Source organism: Macadamia integrifolia, chromosome 6 (assembly GCF_013358625.1).
Source record: "Macadamia integrifolia cultivar HAES 741 chromosome 6, SCU_Mint_v3, whole genome shotgun sequence".
Classification (NCBI taxonomy): Eukaryota; Viridiplantae; Streptophyta; class Magnoliopsida; order Proteales; family Proteaceae; genus Macadamia; species Macadamia integrifolia.
Genome location: NC_056562.1, coordinates 18,493,706 through 18,516,381, shown reverse-complemented (window position 1 = coordinate 18,516,381; position 22,676 = coordinate 18,493,706). Strand labels below are relative to the sequence as shown.

General features: G+C 38.7%; 3 protein-coding genes across 3 annotated transcripts; 2 read left to right on the top strand and 1 right to left on the bottom strand.

The window, feature by feature from the left end:
• Positions 1–1,233: 1,233 nt before the first annotated feature.
• Positions 1,234–4,938, top strand: LOC122081197 (phosphoribulokinase, chloroplastic-like). The gene is made up of 5 exons (XM_042648211.1): positions 1,234–2,131; positions 3,250–3,334; positions 3,474–3,558; positions 3,698–3,942; positions 4,480–4,938. Exons 1-5 carry the CDS (start codon positions 1,263–1,265, stop codon positions 4,729–4,731), a joined length of 1,536 nt encoding a protein of 511 aa, XP_042504145.1. The 5' UTR covers positions 1,234–1,262; the 3' UTR covers positions 4,732–4,938.
• A 1,748-nt stretch (positions 4,939–6,686) lies between these two features.
• Positions 6,687–7,793, top strand: LOC122081149 (50S ribosomal protein L7/L12-like). Its single transcript, XM_042648137.1, has one exon. It carries the CDS (start codon positions 6,921–6,923, stop codon positions 7,569–7,571), a length of 651 nt encoding a protein of 216 aa, XP_042504071.1. The 5' UTR covers positions 6,687–6,920; the 3' UTR covers positions 7,572–7,793.
• An 11,423-nt stretch (positions 7,794–19,216) lies between these two features.
• Positions 19,217–20,365, bottom strand: LOC122082101 (geraniol 8-hydroxylase-like). The gene is made up of 2 exons (XM_042649590.1): positions 20,108–20,365; positions 19,217–19,843 (listed from the first exon to the last, which is right to left on the bottom strand). Exons 1-2 carry the CDS (start codon positions 20,363–20,365, stop codon positions 19,217–19,219), a joined length of 885 nt encoding a protein of 294 aa, XP_042505524.1.
• Between the last annotated feature and the right edge of the window lie 2,311 nt (positions 20,366–22,676).

The window sequence follows — 22,676 nt, the reverse complement described above, 5'->3', positions numbered from 1 at the left end:
CTCTTCTACTGCTGCATCTAACAAGTTTTGAAGTTCTAATCCCTTAGTAGCATAAAATGATAATTTATTGAAAGTTAAAACTGGCATTCGCCTTACCCATATATTTTTCGTCTTCTCTATCATTTTCTCCTTAATATGTTAGTCACCACCTAACATATTCACATATTTCATAAATTTGGTAATTTTTAATAGATACAATTATAAAAACCATATTTTACCCAATTTTTTTTTCCATTGCAAAATGACATTAAATAAATATAAAATATAAATTTTGTAGATCATGACATTTAATCCATCATTTTCATAATTGTTTGGAAATTTTTTTATTTTAAATTATAAAAATCCAAAATTCATCTTCCTTAAACCAATTTTTCCCATTTTTATTTGCCAAAAATTCATTAAAATACCAAAGTCACAAAATTAAAGTTGTAGATCACTTTTTTTTGCTAACGATGCTTGACTAGTCCCACGGGCCCATACTAACTCCACAATCGTATGGACTGAGTCATACCAGGGTTGAATGAGAATTATTCAACTTTCACTATACTAACCCCACAATCGTATGGACTGAGTCATACCAAGGTTGAATGAGAACCATTCAACTTTCACTGAAAACAGTGAAGAACACTAAACACCTCCGTGTAAGTGGCCCAAGGTGTGCCTAGTGAGAGTCGAACTTAAGACGTTTGAGTTTATGACTCGTATCAAGTTTATTGCTCACTAACTGCGCTACCCCCTTGGGCTCACATTATTCTCTACAACACAATATAACATATGGATAAAAGTGTCTAGTTGCATATGTTTCATTAATTTTGCTCTAGTTGATCTCTTCCCAATTTCATAAAATGTTATTGAGTGTTACCAAAAAAAAAAAGGCAGTCAAATGATAGATTGACATATGACATGTGACTCACCTATTTGTTTGACAGGCTGAACCGGCTGGTCTGGTCTAAAGGAACAGAACCTTGTGGTCCCTACTGCTACACAATCGAAAGAACCAAACACAGAAATTTACATGGAACCCCATATCTCCTCCACCCCACACCATCCTTCCCCTAATCTCTAACCAACCACCCACTTCTTTCCACGTGGCATGCCACATGTCCAAACTGCTGCTCATCACCAAGCTTCTCTGTAAGTATGTGTGGTCATCACAAACATCACCTAATCAACATTTATAAATTTTATATTCAGAAAGAGTCAACAAATAAAGGATCCAAAAAGCACAAATTTACTTACAGCGCCCTGTGTTTCCTCCAACCATGTCCTCTCTCTTTGCATACTTCAGGATAAAAAACCCATCATCTTGTCCAAAACAAGGGGCAGAAAGTGAACCATATAAGAATACTGACCATGCCAACCTTCCATCATCAAATCAATTCTTTTTCATTGCCTTTCAGAACTACTTTTCAGTTCTCTTCCTTTTCTTGTTCTCCCAGATCTCCCAGCTGTGCCTTAGAAATCAAAGAAAGGGGAGCAAAACCCATTCATGTCTGTTCACAGAAGTAGCTAATTTCAACAAACCCACCTCAGAACTTCTCTTCTCTGAAGCTTCTAAGAGGTCATCCACAGCAAAAATGGCAGTTTGCACAGTCTACACAACTACTACTTTCAATTCAACCTGTTCAGTCTCCACACCAACAAAAACCCACTTGGGTTTTCACCAGAGACAGGTCTTCTTCTACAGTACTAGCAGGAGAAGCAACAGGAGAGGCAGCAGCAACACCTCTGAGATCACATGCGCAGCAGAGAAGACAGTGGTGATTGGTTTGGCAGCTGATTCTGGTTGTGGGAAGAGTACCTTCATGAGGAGATTGACAAGTGTGTTTGGTGGTGCAGCAGAGCCACCAAGGGGTGGAAATCCAGACTCAAACACCCTAATCAGTGATACCACTACTGTGATTTGTTTGGATGACTATCATTCACTTGATAGGACAGGTAGGAAAGTGAAGGGAGTCACTGCACTTGACCCAAGAGCCAACGATTTTGATCTCATGTATGAGCAGGTCAAGGCTCTCAAGGAAGGAACTGCTGTTGATAAGCCCATCTATAACCATGTCTCTGGTCTCTTAGACCCTCCTGAGCTTATTAAGCCTCCCAAGATCTTGGTCATTGAAGGATTACACCCAATGTAAGTTTTAATTCATGCTTCTGTTTCTTTCATTGAAGCTGATTGATTGATTCCAATATAACTTGAAAATTCAGTTATGGGTATAATTTCTGAAAGCTTATAGCTTCATATTTGATTACTAGGATTCCTTTTCTTCCTCCGTCTGTGAATTTGTTTTAAAGGGTTGTCTGAATTTAATTTCTGATAAGAGAGAAACAATGAAAATTCTCTGTTTTAATGACCTTTAATTGGGGATTCTCTCTCTCTCTCTCTCTCTCTCTCAACACACATATTAGTCAGATTCGGATCTCTCCATAGAGCTTATGGACCATAGAGTGATCTCGTGGCTGAGAGCGCTCGGGCACATGTTACGAGCTCGGGCACACGTTACGAGGTCCACCCAACTGTGAGATCACTCTATGGTCCATGAACTCTATGAAGAGGAATCTTATCTAATCCCACATTAGTCTTCTTCTATCCTGAAAAATATATTTTTTTTAAATATCTCGAATGATGTGATTTTATCTGGATTTGGTTTGGTGCCACGTGGCACATGCTCCCCCAACCAGGTCCAAAGAATTTTCGCCTATCCCTTGGTGCTTCATGACAGTATTTATAGGGATATATTAGCCGTTGGATTTGAGCATGTGTCCCTCTTGGTGGCCCCATTCACTCTGTCCACATTCCACAAGGCAGAAACCATTCTATAGATTCCTTTCTGATGGGCCCTGGTTAATCATTAATCATGGGCCTGACCCAGTTTTGGAACAGGTCCATAAAACCCATTGGGCTATCATTGCCTTGAAAAGAAAAAAAAAAGAAAAGAAGCTGAATTGTGGATCAGTATCATACGAGAATGGAGTCCTTGTGTCGATCAAGATCGTATGAGAATGGAATCCTTGAGTGGCTTCTATGAGTGTGGATCAAGTTATACGAAAACCATTCTCATACAGGAACCTGATCTGTCTAAGAGTCTTGTGTTGCTTTAATATGTGTGCTTTCATAAATAGCACATCCTCGAGCAATGTGGGATATTTTGTAGTTCGACAAGAGAAGCTTGTTATCTGCTTAATGAGTCCCCTTTTTAAAATCGAAATCTACAATTTAAAATCATATTGAGCTTCTTGACATCTTTGTAGGTATGATTCTCGTGTAAGAGACCTCTTGGACTTCAGTATTTACTTGGACATCAGCAATGAGGTGAAGTTTGCTTGGAAAATTCAGGTATTTTTCCTTTTTAATTTTAATTATAACCATCCATCCATCCATCTCCATTATTATCTCATATCATCTATGAATGTTATATATTACCATTTTTTTTTTTTTTTTTTTTGGTCTACTAATAATTCAAGAAGCCTTGCAGAGGGACATGGAAGAGCGTGGACACAGTCTTGAAAGTATTAAGGCTAGTATCGAAGCCCGAAAACCAGACTTTGATGCCTACATTGGTAAATTTTTGGTTCCCAAAAGTAGTAGAGAAGAGTGAAAGAGTTCTTCTTGATCTTCTTTTGTTTATGAAATGATCTCTCTAATCTTTAGTGATCATAATTATTAACAGTTCTATAATATGGTTTTCAAAAAATGCAGACCCACAGAAGCAATATGCAGATGCAGTGATCGAAGTCCTTCCAACCCAACTCATTCCTGGTGACAATGAAGGGAAGGTTTTGAGGGTTAGGTTGATAATGAAAGAAGGTGTCAAGTTCTTCAGTCCTGTTTACTTGTTTGATGAGGGTTCCACCATCTCATGGATCCCTTGTGGAAGGAAATTAACATGTTCATATCCTGGCATCAAATTCTTCTATGGTCCCGACGCTTACTTTGGCAATGAGGTAAATTATCCAAAGCCGTACTTGTTACTAGTCCTAAGTTATGAACGACTTTCTTCACCACTTCTCATAGGTTCATTTTAGACTTACCCCTCCCCCCCTTCTCTCTCTCTCTTCAAATTCTTCTATGGCCTAGGCGTTTATACTTTGGCCATGAGGTAACTGATTCAAAGCCATAGTTGTTACCAGTCCTAAGTTATGCACGCCTTTCTTCACCACTTCTCATAGGTTCATTTTAGACCTACCCCACCCTCCTCCCCCTCTTCTCTCTCTCTCTTCAAATTCTTCTATGGCCCCGGAACTACTTTGGCCATGAGGTAACTGATTCAAAACCATAGTTATTACTAGTCCTAAGCTATGCACGTCTTTCTTCACCACTTATCATAGGTTCATTTCAGAACTACCCCTCTCTCTCTCTCTCCCTCTCTCTCTCTCTCTCTCTCTCTCTCTCTCTCTCTCTCTCTCACACACACACACTCAGCTGTAGTTAAAGTCCCATTAGTAACTAAATCTGTTTATTTTATCTCTTAATTTTATTAGGTGTCTGTGTTGGAGATGGATGGGCAATTTGACAGATTAGATGAGCTCATTTATGTGGAGAGTCATCTGAGCAACATCTCCACAAGGTTCTATGGTGAAGTTACACAGCAAATGTTGAAGCACTCTGACTTCCCTGGAAGTAACAATGGAACAGGTCTCTTCCAAACCATAGTTGGGTTGAAGATAAGGGATCTCTATGAGCAGATCGTCGCTAGCAGAGCTGCGACTCCACTACAAGCAGCCAAAGCCTGATAACTGCAAATTTGATGTCCACTTTTAAGGAATAAGTTCTTCCTTATTCATCTTCATCTCAGTCTGTAGGTGCCTGATACAAGTTTTAGAAAATTTTAATAATGTATTTCTTGTAATTCTATGGAGATTTGTAATATAGAAAAATGCAAATAACAGATGAAAAGCAGTTTATTAAGAAGGTTAATCACATTAGGCACTGTTTGACAACGTTCCGTTTTTACGTTTTCTTGTTCCCAGAAACAGAGAAACAATCCAAAAAGCGTTTGATAAAGTTGTTCCGTTTCTAAAAATATAAATCAAAATTTATGCCTATTTACAATTCTAGAAACGACTTTGACGAAACAAGTACATAGTTTCTAGAAACGAATTTGAGAGAGAAAAAAAAAAAAAAAAAGGCTATTGTACCCGATAAATCTCTCAAACTATTTAAACCTAAAAAGAGACAATTAAACCCTCTCACCATTTTGGACATCCAATGATACTATTATGTTTTTTAATGGCATTATGTCTGCAAAAAAAGGTTTCGAGAAACAGGTTTATCAAACGTCAAAAAATCCGTTTTGTTTCCGAAAACATGAAAAACCGTTTCTATTGTTTCTAGACATAGAAACATTATCAAACCATGCTTAAGTGCGATTGAAGCCCTAGGTTCAAGAATTGAAAAATGACTATGATCTCTATATATTTTTTTTCAACTATATATGAAACATTGTTGGAAAATCAGGTTTTGATTTGGATGAGTAACCCAAGTTGAGTAAGAAAAAATAAAAGATCCCGATCATGAGTCATGAAGAATTGCCCTATATAAAATTTTTAAGAGACTTGGACTGATTCACACTGAGTCACCTAAGACTTGTTTGTTTTGACCGAGTCATAGAAAAACTACCGATTTTGTTAAAAACTAAAAACTTTTCCAAAATGGTTGGACCTTCACTCCTTTAGCCAATATATATTTTTTTTTCTAATTGTTCCAATCTCCTTTCCCTTTGTGTTCGCAAATGTTTGGTTTTCAAGACCTTTTGACATATCAATGTTGATTTAAATTAATGCTCACAAGTAAGGTTTTTGACGAATTACTTATTTTTTTTTTTGTTAATTAACGTGTCTAGGCCAGCTTACGTGCACCTCAATTAATCATCGGGGAAACTAGCACACCTCGACTAATCCTCGAATTACCTACAAGAATATATAAAATGGCATTTTGAGCTTCGGATATCATTTTATAATTTCATCCAAGTCATCAGGTTTTGAAGAGGGGTGTGTCAAGTTGGGAACCTTAATTTCCAGCAATGATTTTGAGAAAATGGGGTTAGAAAACTAGATGGGTTCAGGTGAATCTCAAAACCTTTATACCAAATATATTGGGAACAAGATCCTCTCAACGATGCCAGCCCCTCCAGCGTGCATTCGATGATTAAGAAGCACTTGCTGTGTGTGCCCGATGCCTCCAATTATCCGATGCACATTGATGAGGATCTAGGTCTGAGTCCGGGTGCAATAAACTGAGGTCTTTACCCTTAACCTTCACTCTGTTTAGCCCACAAACTATGGTTTAAGATATTGGAATCATCTTAGGATCAGACAGCGCTGATACCGATCCGGATTGGCCCATATAAGTTCAGATTGGGTGGGGAGAAATACCCTTGGTGTCATAAGAGAACCGGTTTTTTTTTTTTTACCTTATTACCCTTCATACGTATTTATCTAAAGATATGGTATCGGCCAAGAATCAGGTTCGGACAAGGTGGACCAATCCAATATGACCGATTCAAGCCGACTCGATACGATTTCTCAAACTGTGCCACCATCACATTTGTATTAGATTGGGCTTCCTCTCAAAGCCCATGATAAGTTTACTCCTTGTGAATGAACTCAAACTAAAAAAAAAAAAAGGCCCAGTTTCTGTGACGGCCTGAAATGGCCCATTACTATTCTAGTTCTCATAAGCAAAACCCCTCAACTCGCAAAAAGGGGAACGGGGTTTCCTGCTTCGGGCTTCGTTTCTTCCTCTCTTGAGTTTCTTAGTTCTCTACCGAATGCTGTGGACCACTGGAAGTCTGAAACCTCAAATCTCTTCTTCTCTATCATTCTAGCTCAAGCCTCTAACTTGAATCTGCTATATTCATTAATGGATTCTCTCTAGTCGGGGTGGTCAAATAGAAAGTAAGTCAAGTCTCAAAAACTTCAAAATGAGCTTGATTTCAAGATTTGGGAAAAGTTTCTGTAATGGGTTCTGCAGAAACCCACATTTTCTTGTACCTTTGTCGTCGAAATCGATCAAATCGAACTGGGTTTCCCGGACATTTAGTCTTCCTGCCACGAAAGAGGAGGAGGAGGAAGATGAGGTAGAGATTGATCAGAGGAGACTTCCTGCAGATTATGACACATCAAATTTCGATCCAACAGAGCATCGGAGCCCTCCAACAGATCGGGTTTTCAGGTTGGTTGATGAAGTTGGAGGGTTGACATTGATTGAAGTGGCTGAACTGTCATCGATTCTGATGAGGAAATTGGGTATGAAGGAGACGCCAGTGGTTGGGGTCATGAAGCCAGGAGCTGCTGGGTTGGCCGGATTGACGGGGATGAAAGCAACGACGGCGGCGAAGGAGGAGAAGAAGCCAGAGAAGACTGTATTTGAGTTGAAGTTGGAGTCTTATGAGGCTGCGGCGAAGATAAAGATCATCAAGGAGGTCAGGAGTTTTACCGATTTGGGTCTTAAAGAAGCAAAGGATTTGGTGGAGAAGACGCCGGCGGTGTTCAAAAAAGGGGTGTCAAAGGAGGAAGGGGAGCAGATTATTGAGAAGATGAAGGCTCTTGGTGCTAAAGTTGTCATGGAGTGAATCAGGTTATTCATCCGTGGTTTTTGGATTTTCTTCCCAATTTAAAGCTTTTGTTTGAAATAGAAACTAGCACTGATGATTTTCGATTCTATACTCTGGTTATTTTGGGATGGGTTAACTTCACTGTAATTGAGGTTGATGAAAATAATATATTTAAGGTTAGCTCATATGTTTCACAACTACAGGTTTCAGTGATGAACTTAATTCTGTTTCCTCTCGTCATTTATTTGTTCATTGAGATTGGAAAGCTTAGTTACTTGATTTAAGAATCCCACTAATATATATATATATATATATATATATATTTATTATTTATTATTAATTTTTTTTTTTCTGAGTAGAAATGTTACAAATTTTAATAGAAGTTCTGGTTATCATGTGTCAATTGGGTTTTTGCTATTAGCTCGATCTTTGACTCCCTTGGGTTGGGAGTAAAATGTCACTGAACTCTTCTTTTCCTGTGGACTGCATATGGGGAAATAAAGTTCACTATTTACCATAATATATCTAGAGTCCATTCAATCCCATAAGTGCATTTTTTTTTGGAGTAAGGAAAGGTTTTAGAAGTGTCTTGGCATTATTGTTTTGGTTGAAATGTTTGGTTACACTTCCTGAAAAGGTTCACAATGAAGTGGTCTTTGCCTGATACTCCCTGACCAAAGTGTGGAATTATAGCTTTCAGTAGGAGAGGTTGCATCATATGACGTATGTTTTCAATTTTTTTTTTTTTTTTGAGAGTAGGCAGGTTGTCATAGGAGGAGGACAGTAGGCTTCTTGCTTCTTTGAGAATAACACGCTAAATAAAAAAGGGGAAAGAAAAAAAAAAAGGTGTAGTGGTTTATCAGCCTTCTAATTGCTGGTCCTCAATTTTTGATTAAGTATAGGGTACTCTAGCCACTTCCTTTGCTTATTTGGGGTGACTATTGTTAATGAATCTTTTCTTTCTTTGGCTTCTAGCTGGACATCTGCTTTTGTATCTGGCTTTTGGCTAGTGGTTTTTTTCTTAATCTGTCTTTGATTTGAATTTCATCTTTATACTTTTTCCTTGTCTCAATAATACCTTACTTTTTTTATTGTTGTTGTTTTTTTTTTTTTTTTTGGGGGGGGGTGGTAGCTACCCAGGGACTAGGTTGAAAAAAAAAAACAAAAAGAAAACACTCATGGTTAGATTTGAAATCCAATCAGCCCTACCCCTGCTATAAAAACTACTATAAAAGGCCCTTTATGTAGGACAATCATGGGGTAAGTACCATGATGTTATATGAAATCCATCTGCAATTCAATTCCAGTGACAAAAACACAATTAACAAGGAAAAAATCAATTTGTTGAAGGAAAAAAGAGGATAGGATTGCTTCTGGTATGTGTTTTAATGAGTCCTTCAGTGTAGGATACTTGGAATTTGTACTTCAAGAATTCAGATTTCAGTTAAAATTGAATAGAAGTAAAGGGAGGTGCGGTTAGGCTAGTGTCGATTACTATAACTTCTGGATTGGTGCAGCAGGTTGATGGGTTGAGAAAAAAAGCAGAAAATATAGTGTATATGGGACCAGAAAGTTCTCCCTCAGAGTCAACTATTAAGATGGGCAGATTGGTTTGCAAAATGGTCTTTTACTGTCAAACATGTTGTTAACAGGATGAATGAGAGAATGCTTGTGTATCGTCAATTGAACACACAAGTCCTCTATTTATAATATAGAATTATGATAGTCATGATTGGAGTACGAATAAAAATAAAAATAATTATAAGAATACCCCCTATCCAGCCCCCCCACTCTAAAAAAGGTCGGTGGAGGGGGGAAGCCCCAATGTGCACTTGCGGCACACTTATTCTTATTCTAACACTACCCCTCAAGTTGGTGCATAGATATCACACATGCCCAACTTGACTAAACTAGGATGAAAAAACTTTCCAATTAGCCCTTTAGTGAACACATCAACTAGTTTATCACAAGATTTCACAAAAGGAACACAAATCAAATCATCATCCAACTTCTCTTTGATGAAGTGTTTGTCGATCTCCACGTGTTAGGTTTAGTCATGCTGGACTGGATTATGAGCAATATCGATAGCAGTCTTGTTATCACAATTGAGCATCATAGGAAGACGAACAGGTATACTAATATCATCCAAAAGTGTACGCAACCATAATAACTCACAAATCCCCTGTGCCATGGCACGAAATTCTGGTTCAACACTAGATCTAGCCACCACATTCTGCTTCTTGCTGCGCCAAGTGACAAGATTCCTTCCTACAAAAATACAATAACTAGAGATGGACATTCTGTCAGGTGAACCAGCCCAATCAACATCTGTATAAGCTTCAACTCGGAGGTGATCATGAGGAAATAAGAGGATCCCTTTCCCTGGAGCTGACTTCAAGTATTGCAGTATATGCATAACTGCTTCCATATGAGAGGAATATGGATCATACATAAACTGACTTACCAAATTCACAACCAAAACAATATCAGGTCGTGTATGAGAGAGATATATCAGTTTCCCTACCAATCGTTGGTAGTGGCATTTGTCAACTTGTTCACACCCTCCTTTTCCTTGAGCCAGTTATTAGCTCCCATAGGAGTATCAGAAAGATGATAACCTAACATACCTATCTCGGACAGCAAATCAAGGATGTACTTCCTTTGAGAGAGAAAGATGCCTTTTGAAAACCTGGCAACTTCAATCCCAAGAAAGTACCTTAACTTTCCAAGATCTTTATCTCAAATTCTCTGCCCAAAAAACCTTTGAGATGATCAATCTCAGTACTATCATTTCCTGTTACCACGATGTCATCCACATGGACAATAAGCATTGTAACTTTTTCAGCAGACCTCTTTATGAATACTGTGTGATCAACATTGCTGTGCTTATAACCCACATATGTCATAGCCTTGTGAAATCTTCCAAACCACACTCTAGGTGACTTCTTCAAACTATAGAGAGCACGCTTCAACTTACAGACCTTGCCTTGAGTTCTTGTGCTTGAGAAACCTGGTGGAATATTCATATAAACTTCCCCATCAAGCTCTCCATGGAGGACAACATTCTTTATATCAAGTTGTTGGAGTTCCCATCCTAGGTTCACAGCACATGAGAGTAACACTCGCATGGTCAACTTGGCAACTGATGCAAACGTCTCCTAGTAGTCAATTCCATATGTCTGAGTGAACCTTTTCGCTACAAGCCTTGCCTTGTATATGTCAACAGAACCGTTGATCTTATGTTTTCCCACAAACACCCATGTACAACCAACAAGCTTCTTCCCAGGTGGAAGGGTCACAAGTTTCCATGTAGCATTCTTTTTTAAGGCATCCATTTTTTCCTCCATTGCGTCCTTCCTTTTTTTTATTTTTTTTTTCTACAAGAGCATCTTGCCAATTCTTGGGGACACAAGTATATGAAAGAAAAGACACAAAAACATGATAGAAAGGAGATAGGGAATCATAGGAAACAACATGAGATATAGGGTGTTGAGTACAGGTCCTAGTGCATTTTCTAAAGGCAATAGGTTGATTAGAAGGATAAATTATACCTGTGGTATGAGCTCAATCGGTTCTGAATCCAGGGCTAGCGAAGGGATGTGTAAAGGTGTTATAGTGGTGATGGTTTGAAGTTGCTTATTTCTGGTATGTCTCCTACGATAAACTTGAAGAGTGGAGTCATCAATTTATCTCTGGAATTCACCATTGGTTCTCTAAGCTGGATTCATCTCCCCCTGAGTTGGAACAATAGGAATTTCCCCTTGAGTTGGAACAATAGGGTCTGTCCCCTCACCGTCTTGTGGTGCATGAGTATCCTGAGGTGAAGATGATGGGTATACTAGTCGATCAAGCAGATTTAGAGTCATCTCTTCTTCACTAATAATAACAAACTCCCCTTGAAGAGGTGATGATGAGTAGTAACCAACAGATTAATGAGACACAACATCCATTATAACTATAGTACGCCGGGTAGGAGGATGATAACACTTGTATCATTTCTGTGTAGGGGAGTAACCCGAAAAGATACACTTAGTACTTCAAGGGTCCAATTTTTCTAGTGAATGATGATCCTTAGCATAGCAGGCACACCCAAAAGTCTTTGGAGGCACCAAGAAGGATGTAATCCCTTGAAGAACCTCAATAGGTGTTCGAGAATTGAGGACACGAGCCAGCATGTGATTGATGAGATAGGCTGCTGTGAGGATAGCATCACTCAAATATTGAGATGGAATTTGTCTAGCAAACATCATGGCTCGAGAAATATCTAGCAAGTGCCTATGTTTGTGTTCAGCCACCCCATTATGAGCAGGAGTATCAATACAGCTTGTCTGATGAAGAATCCCATGGTCAGCTAGGTATTTTTGAAACTGGCCCTCTATGTACTCTTTTTCATTATCCCTATAGAGAATTTTCAGAGTGGCATTGAACTGAGTCTGAATCATTTTATGGAATTGCTGAAAACAACTGAATTCTTCATCTTTTGTGTTGCATCATGTAAACCCAAGTAGTTCTAGAGTGACAATCAATAAAGAACAGAAACCATCTTTTTTTAGAAATAGATGTCCTTTGAGACGGACCCTACCCATCAGAGTGAACCAAATGAAAAATAGAAGAGCTTCTCTTATTTAAAGGTAAATAATTGGAAGCTGTTTAGCCAGAGTATAGGCTTCACAAAAGAATTCATCCCTAGTACATGTTTTAACTAAATACGGAAATAAAAGAGATAAGGCCTCAATTGGTGGGTTTCCCAAACGACAGTGCCATTGATTCAATTCAGAAGAAGCAGAGTGTAGCTGATGAGGAGTAATTGATGCTGCATCTGTAGGGAGACAACCATCATCAAGCAAATAAAGACCACCCTAACCTTACCACATCTAGTCGTCTTCCCCGTTAGCAGATCCTAAAAATTGCAATGGGAAGGAAAAAAATGTTACTTACAGTTTAAGTCCTTAGTAAGACTACTAATGGATATCAAATTAGTAAGAAAATTAGGAATATGTAAAATTAAAGACAGAGGTATGAAAGAACACTTAATAGAACCATTTATGGAGACGGATGGTAAGATGCCATTTGCTACCCTAACTTTATGTCTGCTTGAGGTGGGTGAATACTGGTGAAATAAACTGGAGGAACCGGTCATGTGATCAATGGCACCAGAGTCAATGATCTAGGACTGGAGAAGATTGATGCACAATGACCAACAAATAAAATACTTTTGTGTGAGCAAAATTGGTACCGGAGGGGACTGAATTGGCAGGACTTGAGGAATTTGAAGCTTTGAGCATACATTTGAAGGTCTGGAGTTAGTTGTGAAAGTCCTGTATTAGTTGTGGGTGGAGTGTCCACATTCTTAGCCTGATGGGTTTTAGTTTTGGATCTACCACGAGCACGTTTGCCTCAGAATCAGTTGGTTTTCCATGGAGCTTCCAACAGTTTGCCTTGGTATGGTATGGCTTGTGGCAGTGTTCAACCTCTTTGGTGGTATCACCAGTTGGATTTGCTCCCTCAGAGGGAGTAGCGGATCCAGTTTGTAGGGCTGACTTTTCATTTTAGGAATATGTAGCATAGAGTTACGACGACATTCCTCTGTATAAACCAGGGTAAAGGACTGTTCCAGAGTAGTAAGGGAGATTTTCTAAGCACCTGAACACAGATCTGATCATATTCGACATTAAAACCAGCTAAGATATCATACACCCTAATTTTATCCACATGTTTGGTGTAAGTAGTACAATCAGCAACATTAGTGGGATTATAATCTGTAAAGTGATCCAGTTCATACCACAAGGTTCGAAGTTCAACATAATTTGGACATAGAGAGTTCCTGTTGGATAGTGGTACGAACCTTATTGTGAAGATCAAATACCTGAGCATGATTCCCTAGTTGCCCATAAGTTTCTCTGGCAGCAGCCCAAATCTGAGAACTAGTATCTAACAGAAAAAATCCTCTACATTTAGATTGATGAATAGAACCAATCAAGTAAGCCATTACCAAAGAGTAGTGGCCCATTTATCCTGAGGGGTACCCTCATAAGAGGGTTTCTTCAATTTCCCTGTAATGTGTCTAGTGAAATCTCTACCAGCAATGGTAAGATATGTAGATTTGGACCAGAAAAGGTAATTAGTTCCATCCAATTTCATAGAGCTAGTCCTAAAAGGCATGTAGTCATTTCGACTTTGTCCATCAGACCCAGAGGTCACAGTAGTTACTTCAAACATGATTGAAGAGAGAGAGAGAGAGAGAGAGAGAGATAGAGAGAGAGAGATACCAGATCTTCAAAATCAACCAACAGGAAGTGTCTATAATTGGATCGAATTGCTTAGTAAGAGTAGTGAGGCACTCCTCTAATAATATCGAATTTTGATGAAGAATTGGTGTGATAGGAAATTAGGGTTTTGGGAGAAAACCCTAATTTTCAAAGAAGAGGGGAGATTTGATATAGAGACTTGGCAGATGGAGCCACAAGTTTGATTGATTACCTCTGCAATGGTGATGATGATCTCAAAAGTTAGACAATTATGAGGGGTCCCAAATATCGATTTATTCAGGGCTTTGGAAGAAAACCATGTTTTTGCACAAAATTGATTAGAGTAGATCTTCAATCTTATAATTGATGATGAGTCCTTCTAGGTAGCTGTCCTTGATCTTCAAGAGGTAGAGGTGCGTTCTTTAAATAGGAAGAAACCACTCCCTAAAAGTAGAAGAATAAAAAATCGCAGAGGGGGTGAAGAACCCTAATTTTCTTGCAAGGGTTTTTGGTGTTTGAGTTCATGAGGTAGGGTATAGGACAGTCACTAGATTCGTAGGAATCACCTCATTAATGTTGTCCTATGGTAGGTTCATGGGACAAAGGTAGGAGAAGATGGAGGCTAATGAAGGGTGATGGAAGGAAGGTGATGAAGGTCTGCGATTCTTGAAGGAGAAGGGGCTGGAAACTGAAAACCTAGATAAAAAATTAGGCTTTGATACCACGTTGACAGGATGAATGGGAGAATGCTTGTGTCTTTAATTGATCACAAAAGTCTTCTATTTATAATATAGAATCATGCTAGAGTAATGATAGGAGTACAAATAAAAAAATAAAAATAATTACAAAAATACCCCCCATCCAGCCACCCACTCTAAATAGGATCGGTGGAGGTGGGAAAGCCCCAATGTGCCCCTACGTCACACTTATTCTTATTCTAACACATATCAAAGGCAAGCAAAATGTGTTAGCTGATTTCTTGTCACAACCAACTAGATCATCCGATCGGTCTCCTTTCTCAGCAGCCCTCATCCCTCTTTGTTTTACACTCACTCTGGGAGCTTCCCCTTCTACCCAAGGAAAATATTTTTAAGGGTTGGGTTGAATTAAACAGTGTATAGTGGTCTTTGCCAATACATGTAGGTGGGGTTATTGTTTTGTTTTAGTATCAGCCCTGCCTTTTTAGTGAAGGAAAATCTTTTTCATGTCTCTTTCAACTTGATTCAAGTTGGTGTCTGGGTACCAGCTCGTTTATTTTAGGGGCTGTCCTTCTTGTTGTATTTGTTGTTTCTTTCATTTTTTCCTGCTGCATAAAAGAGGGCGTACCCAGTACACAAGGCTCCCGCCACTGCAGGGTCTGGGGAGGGTCATAATGTACGCAGCCTTACCCTTGCCTAATGGAGATGCCGTTTCCTGACTCGAACCTGTGACCACTTGGTTACAATGGAGCAACCTTACCGTTGCACCAAGGCCCAACCTGCGATTGTTTTCTTCTGCTGCATCCCATCCTGATGGAGATGAGTACTACTGGTTGGGCCCTATTCAACAAGATAACGTACTAAAACACTTGGTGTTCATGGATTTATTGTTTTAGGTTTGTAAACTGAATTAATCCTATGTAATATACTTGCCTTCGTTGTTGTTTCTATGAGTTTGGACAAAGTTCTGTCACTTAGGGTATGTTTGGATGTTAAGAAATAGATAGAAAAGAAGGGGAAAACATAATAAAACAATAGTAATGATGACACTGACAATAAATTTATGTGCCTTCCTCTTCTTTTCTTTTCTTGCCAACTGAACACACGGTTGGTTCTTAATCTGGTGGCTGTAATAGTGCTTTTTTTCTTTTGGATTTCTGTCTGATGCTTTCTTTTGGAGGACACCATTTTTCAACTTTATCTTCCTTTTGAATGTTAGCATATTCTTGCAGAGAAAGCATTGTTTTTTCAGTCTTCTTGAGATTCAAAAGGCTTATTGTCTAGATTTATTTTCATCCTGAGTTTTGTCTACTTAATCAACTATGTTCCAGTTCCTGTACTGCTATTCTGACATGTGGAACTCATGGATGTCCTGGTCACTATGAAGTTATATGCGAATTTGCATGTTTCAATTTTTCTCATGACTGAAAGTCTTGAAACATTGAGATTTTATTTTTGATTACCTTTTTTAATTGCCCGGGTTACAAAGTCAAAGCAGATAATTTTGCAGATTTTGTTTTCTTGTTTGCTGTCAACACTGCATTTTCAACCTGTTGATGTATGAAATCCTTTCGCAACTCAATTCCACTGACAAAAGACAATCTGCTAGAGAAAATAGAGAATAGGATTGGTTCTGGTATGTGTTTTAGTGAGTCCTACTTCATGTAGGATACTTTGAAATTGTAATTCTAAAATTCAGATATCAGTTAAAATTGAATAGAAGCAAGTAAAGGGAGGTGTGGCTAGGCTAGTGTCAATTACTATGGCTTTTGGACGGGTGCAGCAGGTTTTGATGGGTTGAGAAAAAAAAAGAAAATTCAGTCTATAAAGGTTTGACGGATTTGTCTTTCTATGGTTCTCATCAGTTGGCTGAAATAGGTTAAAGCTTGAAGGGCCGAGGAGCTAAAGGTTTGATGGGATTCAGTTGGTGGGAGGCCCCTGGAAATTAATTCTTATTAGGCATGCCAGGGCTTTAGCAATTGTAGTGAATTCCTTGATTTCCTGGAAATCTTGGTTGTACCAATTCCCTGGAAAATGAATAACGAAACTACATTTTTTTTTTTTTTTTTTTTTTTTTTTGGGGGGGGGGGGGTGAGGGGGTTGGGTTGGTTGGGGGAGTTGAATTAAATCGTGTGTAGAGGGTCGTCATTTCGTTTTAGTATCAGCCCTGCCTTTTACTGTCGGAAAAAAAATTTCATGTCTCTTTCAACTTGACTCAAGCTGGTGTTTTGGTACCAGCTCGTTTGTTAAGGGGTTGCCCTTGTTGTATTTGTTGTTTCTTTCATTTTTCCCATCCTAATACAGACGAGTACTCATGGTTTGGGACGTATTCAACAGGAGAACATACTAAAACGCTTGGTGTTCATGGATTTATTACTTTAGATTTGTAACTGAGCTAATCTTACGTAATATACTTGCCTTCGTTATTTTTACGAGTTTAGACAAAGTTCTGTCACAGTATTATATGTTTGATTGGTAATAAATGGATAGAAAAGAACAGAAAAACATAATAAGACAAAAAAAGTAATGACACTAATGATAAGCTTTTCTTTTCTTTTCTTACAAACCAAACATTTGGTTAGTTCTGACTCTGGTGTTTGTTATTTATCTTTTGGATTTCTATCTGATGCGTTCTTCTAGAAAACACCATTTCTCAACTTAATTACATTTCAGTTCCTTTACTGCTGTTCTGACATGTGCAACTCATGAATGTTTCATTTTTCTCATGACTGGAACATTGAGGTTTTAATTTCGATCACCTTTATTTATTACCTGGGTTACAAAGTTGACGAAGATAATTTTGCAGATTTTGTATTTTTTGCTTTCTTGTTTGCTGTCAACCCTGCATTTAAACTTATCACTTGAGAGTGCAATCCTTTTTTAGCAGCCAATTTCAGAAGGTCCAGTAGACATGGTGGTCCTTAAAACTCACTTCCCCAATCATGGATACATTTTGTTTGTAAATCCACACACTCCCATCTCTTCGTCTTTCTGTACATCATGCTTGTTATTGAAATGTGTTTCCATTTGCAGCAATGTTCTCGTATCGTCTCTGATCTTCTTAGCAGTTCGTTTTTCCTCACATGATGTTTTGTTTCTGTTCTTTGATCTGAGCATATTCTTCTTTACCTGCAACCCGATCCCTCCCCAACCCACCAGCCTCTTTTCACAGTGTTGAATTTGGTGGAACAGCAACGATGAGGATTTGGTATGACCATATTGAAACCTGTTTTGGTTCTTGATATGGTTAGAGTTTCTTACTTCCCTTTCCCAATTGGCTATCCTATTTGGATTTCCTTAAATTGTGTGGAATGGTTTCAAATTATTTCCAAAATAAAAGATTCTGTTAATTGGATCTTGGGATGACTGCTTTCTTTACAACCTATTTTTTCTTCGATTTGCAGTCTGCAAAATCTCTTTTATCCACCCCTTAAAATATGATTTTCAGATCTCTGTTGAGCTTCTCTTTTATCTTCCAGTTTTTTTTGTTTTAATCCGAATGTAAATGAGGGTTTTGATATTATGTGATCTGAGCGGTACTGTATGCTTTTTGCGAATGGCGTATGAATGGTGAAACTGGCAGTCATCATTTCTTAACAAATTGGCCAGTCCAGAATCTTGGGAACTCATCAAACGGTGAGGTCGTGTGGCCACAGGGGCATGGCGGATGGGGTAGCAGGAAGAAGGGGCTAGGAATGGATGGTCTCCTCAGAAGGTTGGAAGAACCGTGGTAAGAGAAGGGGAAGAAGGAGAGGAAGGAAGAAACCATCAAAATAGGTCCTTTGATGGAGGAACACTATTTTGGTTAGTTTTGTAAGAAGAAACCTGATTTTGTGTAATCATGTAATTTTCTCTATTATTTATTTGAAAAAGAAAAAAAAATAGCACAATCATCAATCGCCTACGTATGTAACAATGTAACTACAATTACAACTCATTGACAAGCAAGGTCTAAATCCGATGGATGCGAGATTTGGCGTAGGAAATGCTTAGCCCTAGACTGGTGTGGATGCTAAAGTACTGTGTCGATTCTCCCCCGTGTGCTAAAGATGTTCTGTATGTCCTCCCATTGACCCGTTTGACATATCTGTATCAGATTGACCGAATCTTTCCAACTTTTTTTTTCCTTTCTGATATATGAGAGGCCTTGTAGAGTTGAAATCTATTATCAGAATGTGAAAATAATGTAACAAGCAAGGGCATCATATCACTCATCAATTCTCTGACAGTGTATTGGTGGGGGAGCTCTCTCTGAGTTTTCATCGTATCTTTGGCAAGGTAAGAAGTCAGAGATTAAAAATGTATATCACTTTGTCATGGTGTTTTAATCATTTTGAAGAGACCTTTGTTTACTAGATTGGTTGAGATCTGAATACATCATTCGTGTGCAAATCTGAGCACCATTCTACAATTGATCTATAATGAGAATTGCTGCAAAGTGTAGGCTCCACATACATAAAACGGTGCATTTATAGATTACATCAATAATGTAGAAATGTGAAAAAGATGCATTTATTTATGGTATGACAATTTTTTCTTAATGAGAGTAATAATGTCATTTTATGTGTACCTATATTACGATTACAATTTTTGATAATGATATAATAATATGTCACTTTCAATTTATTTTTGAGAACCCTTTTATACCCCCGTGTTATAAACTTTTTGGGAATAAGACAATAAACAATTAAGAGAATGTGTCAAATTCTAAATACACCTAATTATAAAGTGTGAAGTCCGATAATTTAGATGACGAGATCACGACAAGGGGTGTTGCCTTCTTCAATTCCAAACCAAACTTGTCAGACATATCAAGCTCCACACCATTTGGCAATTGCCACTTGAATGAATCCAAAATTGTTGCCACTAGGTATGGTATCATTCTCTCTGCCATTGGGATTCCTACACATACCCTTCTTCCTGATCCAAATGGAATATGTCGATAGTCTTTGCCACTAAATTCATATTCATCATCAACCGATCTCAAGAACCTCTCTGGTTGGAACTCCAAGGGGTTAATCCAAGCAATAGGATCCCTCTGTATAGCCCATGCATTCACTATAACTTTGGGACCCTTTGGAACCATAAATCCACCTATGGTGCAAGATGCACAAGGGCATCGAGGAATCAAGAAAGGAGCAGGTGGGTGCAGACGGACTTCCTTCACCACTCTACACAAGTAATGCAACTTAGGCAAACGAGACTCTTCCGCTGTATTGTTTAACCCTACTACCTCTTCCATCTCTCCTTGAGCTTTCATCATCATATCTGGGCGTTTCAATAGTTCAACCATTGCCCACTCCACTGTGCTCGATGTTGATCTACTCCCTGTTGTCATCACTTCCTGTGAAAGACAAAAATATGAAAGGGTAAATCTATCATTGCATCATTATAATTTTTGTCTTATTATGTCTTTATGGTATTGTACCAAGAAGAAGGCCTTGATGTGGGAGATGTCAAGGCCTGGTGTGGTATTATTCCATTGTAGTAAGACCTGCAAGAGATCCTTTTCTTGTTCTGCGTCTTCACTCTTTTCTTGTTGACGGCTTGCTTTTTCTCTGTCTTTTGACCCGATGATGAAGTCCAACATCTGATTGAGTCAAGAAACCTTCTTTTTCATTCGCAGCCCGATACCTTGGATATCAAGCCATGCCAATGCCGGAAAAAGATCAAAAATATTGGGCTCACCAAAAAGCATCACAGCACTGTCCATTACCTGGCTAACCTCGACAGTGGTGAACCGCCCCGTCTCTCCTTCAAGTGCGTCACCCCACAACATGCTGGTTATGATTTTAAATGTAGTGACGAACATCTGCTCCCCAATGTCAATTGGTGAGTCAGCCTTGAAATAGAGTTGTCTCACCATGTTTTGGACCTCTCTTTGCCGGATGCCACAAAGGGCTTTGAGCCTCTTGTGATTTAGTATTTCCGAGACACAGAACTTATGAAGCATCCTCCAATGATCACCCTATGGTGACCAGACTATGTTAACGCCCTCATTATTGGCAATAGCTGCCACTGCTGGCACGTCGTGGTTGGCAAATATGGTGTTATGATCTTTGAAGACCTCCTTTGCCAACGACGGTGTTGTTACAACAAGGCAAAGCTTGCTTCCTAATCGGAGTTTCATGATAGGACCATATGTCTCAGCAAATTTGGTGAAACTCTGGTGAAGCTCGGTACCATTAATGAAGGGGAGGTTCCCCACTATTGGTAGGCCTAGTGGCCCTGGAGGAAGTGGCAGTGTCTTCTTTTTTGACCAGCGCCACCACTGTGCTACAGGTATGGCGCTCCCCAACACCAAGAAGATCCATAGCAAAGGAGTATAGGAGAGAAGATGCATTATTTGGTGTGGGACACAGCGGCGGAATCTGGCTTAATAACCCTTACAATCAGCACCGAATGTGCTTGATCTTTGATAAATACCCAAGAAAAATGAGCAATACTTGCCGGATGTGATGTTGATATAATCATCAAAACAAAATGCCAGCTTTGAAATTAGTGCGGCCACTCACTACAGGAGATCTGAAACCAATGCCTTCAAATGAAAGAGAAGGGAAAAGTGAAAGTGACAACAGGAGGAAGAGTATTATGGGGAGGAGGTGAACTCAAGGTTGTACCTGTTAGCAAAAAATAAGAGCTGGGAGGCATTGCTTTGAGCAATGGTAAATGACTAACAAATAAGAGCTTGGGGGCATTGCTTAGAGCAATGGTAAAAGACTAAAAGGTTTGGGCTGTAACAGCAAATGCCTGGATGCAAATCTTGAAGAGTGCAACTTTACGAAAAAATGCCAAAAGTTAGGACCAACTCTAAACTCACCTCTCCCAAGACCCTGCATATATATTGATATTCGATACAAGCAGCGATACTAATACCTACAAGAATGATTTTCACTCGACATATATATTAAATAATGATTTCTTTTTATTTTAAAAAGAAAAACAATTCATTCAATATCTTCTTAGGATTCACAAATAAGGGATCGTTGCTTGGAGCAATGGCAAATGGCTCTTTCCACCTGCGCAGTGGTACTGGCCTTCTTTTTTTTTAATTCACAAATATAAGATTTTAGTATCTTCTCAAAATACCCTCCTGAAATACAACTAAAAAGCCAAAGACTCATTGCAATAACATGAGTCGACAAAGTAAGATATCTATAAAGGTATCCACATAAAAAATACCAACATATCACAATTCTTTAATGAGGTCTCGCCCGTACCATAACGTGGAATCAAGTTCCTCTCCCTTGCAAGTAACCATCCCACCCCGTCTCACACCGTCTATGCTGTGTATGGTCCCCAAATCCCATAGATGATCCCCAAGGATGAGATCCAGACTACACAACTTGGGGCTCTGGATCTAGAACTTGTTCCAAGTTGTTAATACTCAGAAAACACAAGTTAAGTATCCTTCTCGAACATAACTCAAATCTTTCCCCAAAAAAAAAAACAGAACTCAATTATCCTTCTTGACCAGAATTCTTCATCTTTACTGGTACACATAATCTAAGTAAAAGCAAAGCCAATCTAATTGCTAAGGCTTGTTGTAGTGCAAGAGGAGGTGAGCTGGCCAGGGACGGAATATCGATAAACTTTAAACTAAGTGAGCCCAAGCCCAAGCCCCGGCGTAGTATGCTCGTTTTAGTCTAAATTTATTTAATACAAAAGGATTTGAAATTGGGGTTTGATAGAAATTACTATTTTCTATTAATGATGTCTCTCATACTCTAGTTATTAAAGCAAGTTTTCATAATCACTCTATATCTATGTGTTAGATAAAGTAAAAGAGGAAAAACCATGGGACCTAGTCTAGGTAAACTTCCACTATAATCAATAATGGGGTCATAAGATCGTCTCTTTAAGAAAATATAGAGGCTACCAAAACATCAAGAGAATATTTTCTATTCGATTACAAAGCAACTCACCAAAAAATGGGTTCACAAGATCACAGTTCTCTCATCTCAAAATCCATAGTGACAAAATAAGGAAAAGCCTCAATACCTTCCCTTCTTCCCTTGACAGAGAGAACACCATCATGCCACAACCTAATATGGAGAACACAAGAAAGAGAACCTCCTCTCCTTCTTTCCTCTCTTCTTCACCCTTACTAAAGGCTAGAGTAGAATGAAATCTCACACAATAAAAGTTCGTCTCGATTTGGAATCAAAATCAGATCT

Excerpts from the sequence above, each read along its gene's own strand:
- LOC122082101 (XM_042649590.1), bottom strand. The coding sequence starts at position 20,365 with ATGGTGAGACAACTCTATTTCAAGGCTGACTCACCAATTGACATTGGG. Across the intron at positions 19,844-20,107 it reads GGCTGCGAATGAAAAAGAAG|GAAGTGATGACAACAGGGAG; the intron begins GTTTCTTGACTC and ends TGTCTTTCACAG.
- LOC122081149 (XM_042648137.1), top strand. The coding sequence starts at position 6,921 with ATGAGCTTGATTTCAAGATTTGGGAAAAGTTTCTGTAATGGGTTCTGC.
- LOC122081197 (XM_042648211.1), top strand. The coding sequence starts at position 1,263 with ATGTCCTCTCTCTTTGCATACTTCAGGATAAAAAACCCATCATCTTGT. Across the intron at positions 2,132-3,249 it reads ATTGAAGGATTACACCCAAT|GTATGATTCTCGTGTAAGAG; the intron begins GTAAGTTTTAAT and ends ACATCTTTGTAG. Across the intron at positions 3,335-3,473 it reads AGTTTGCTTGGAAAATTCAG|AGGGACATGGAAGAGCGTGG; the intron begins GTATTTTTCCTT and ends GAAGCCTTGCAG.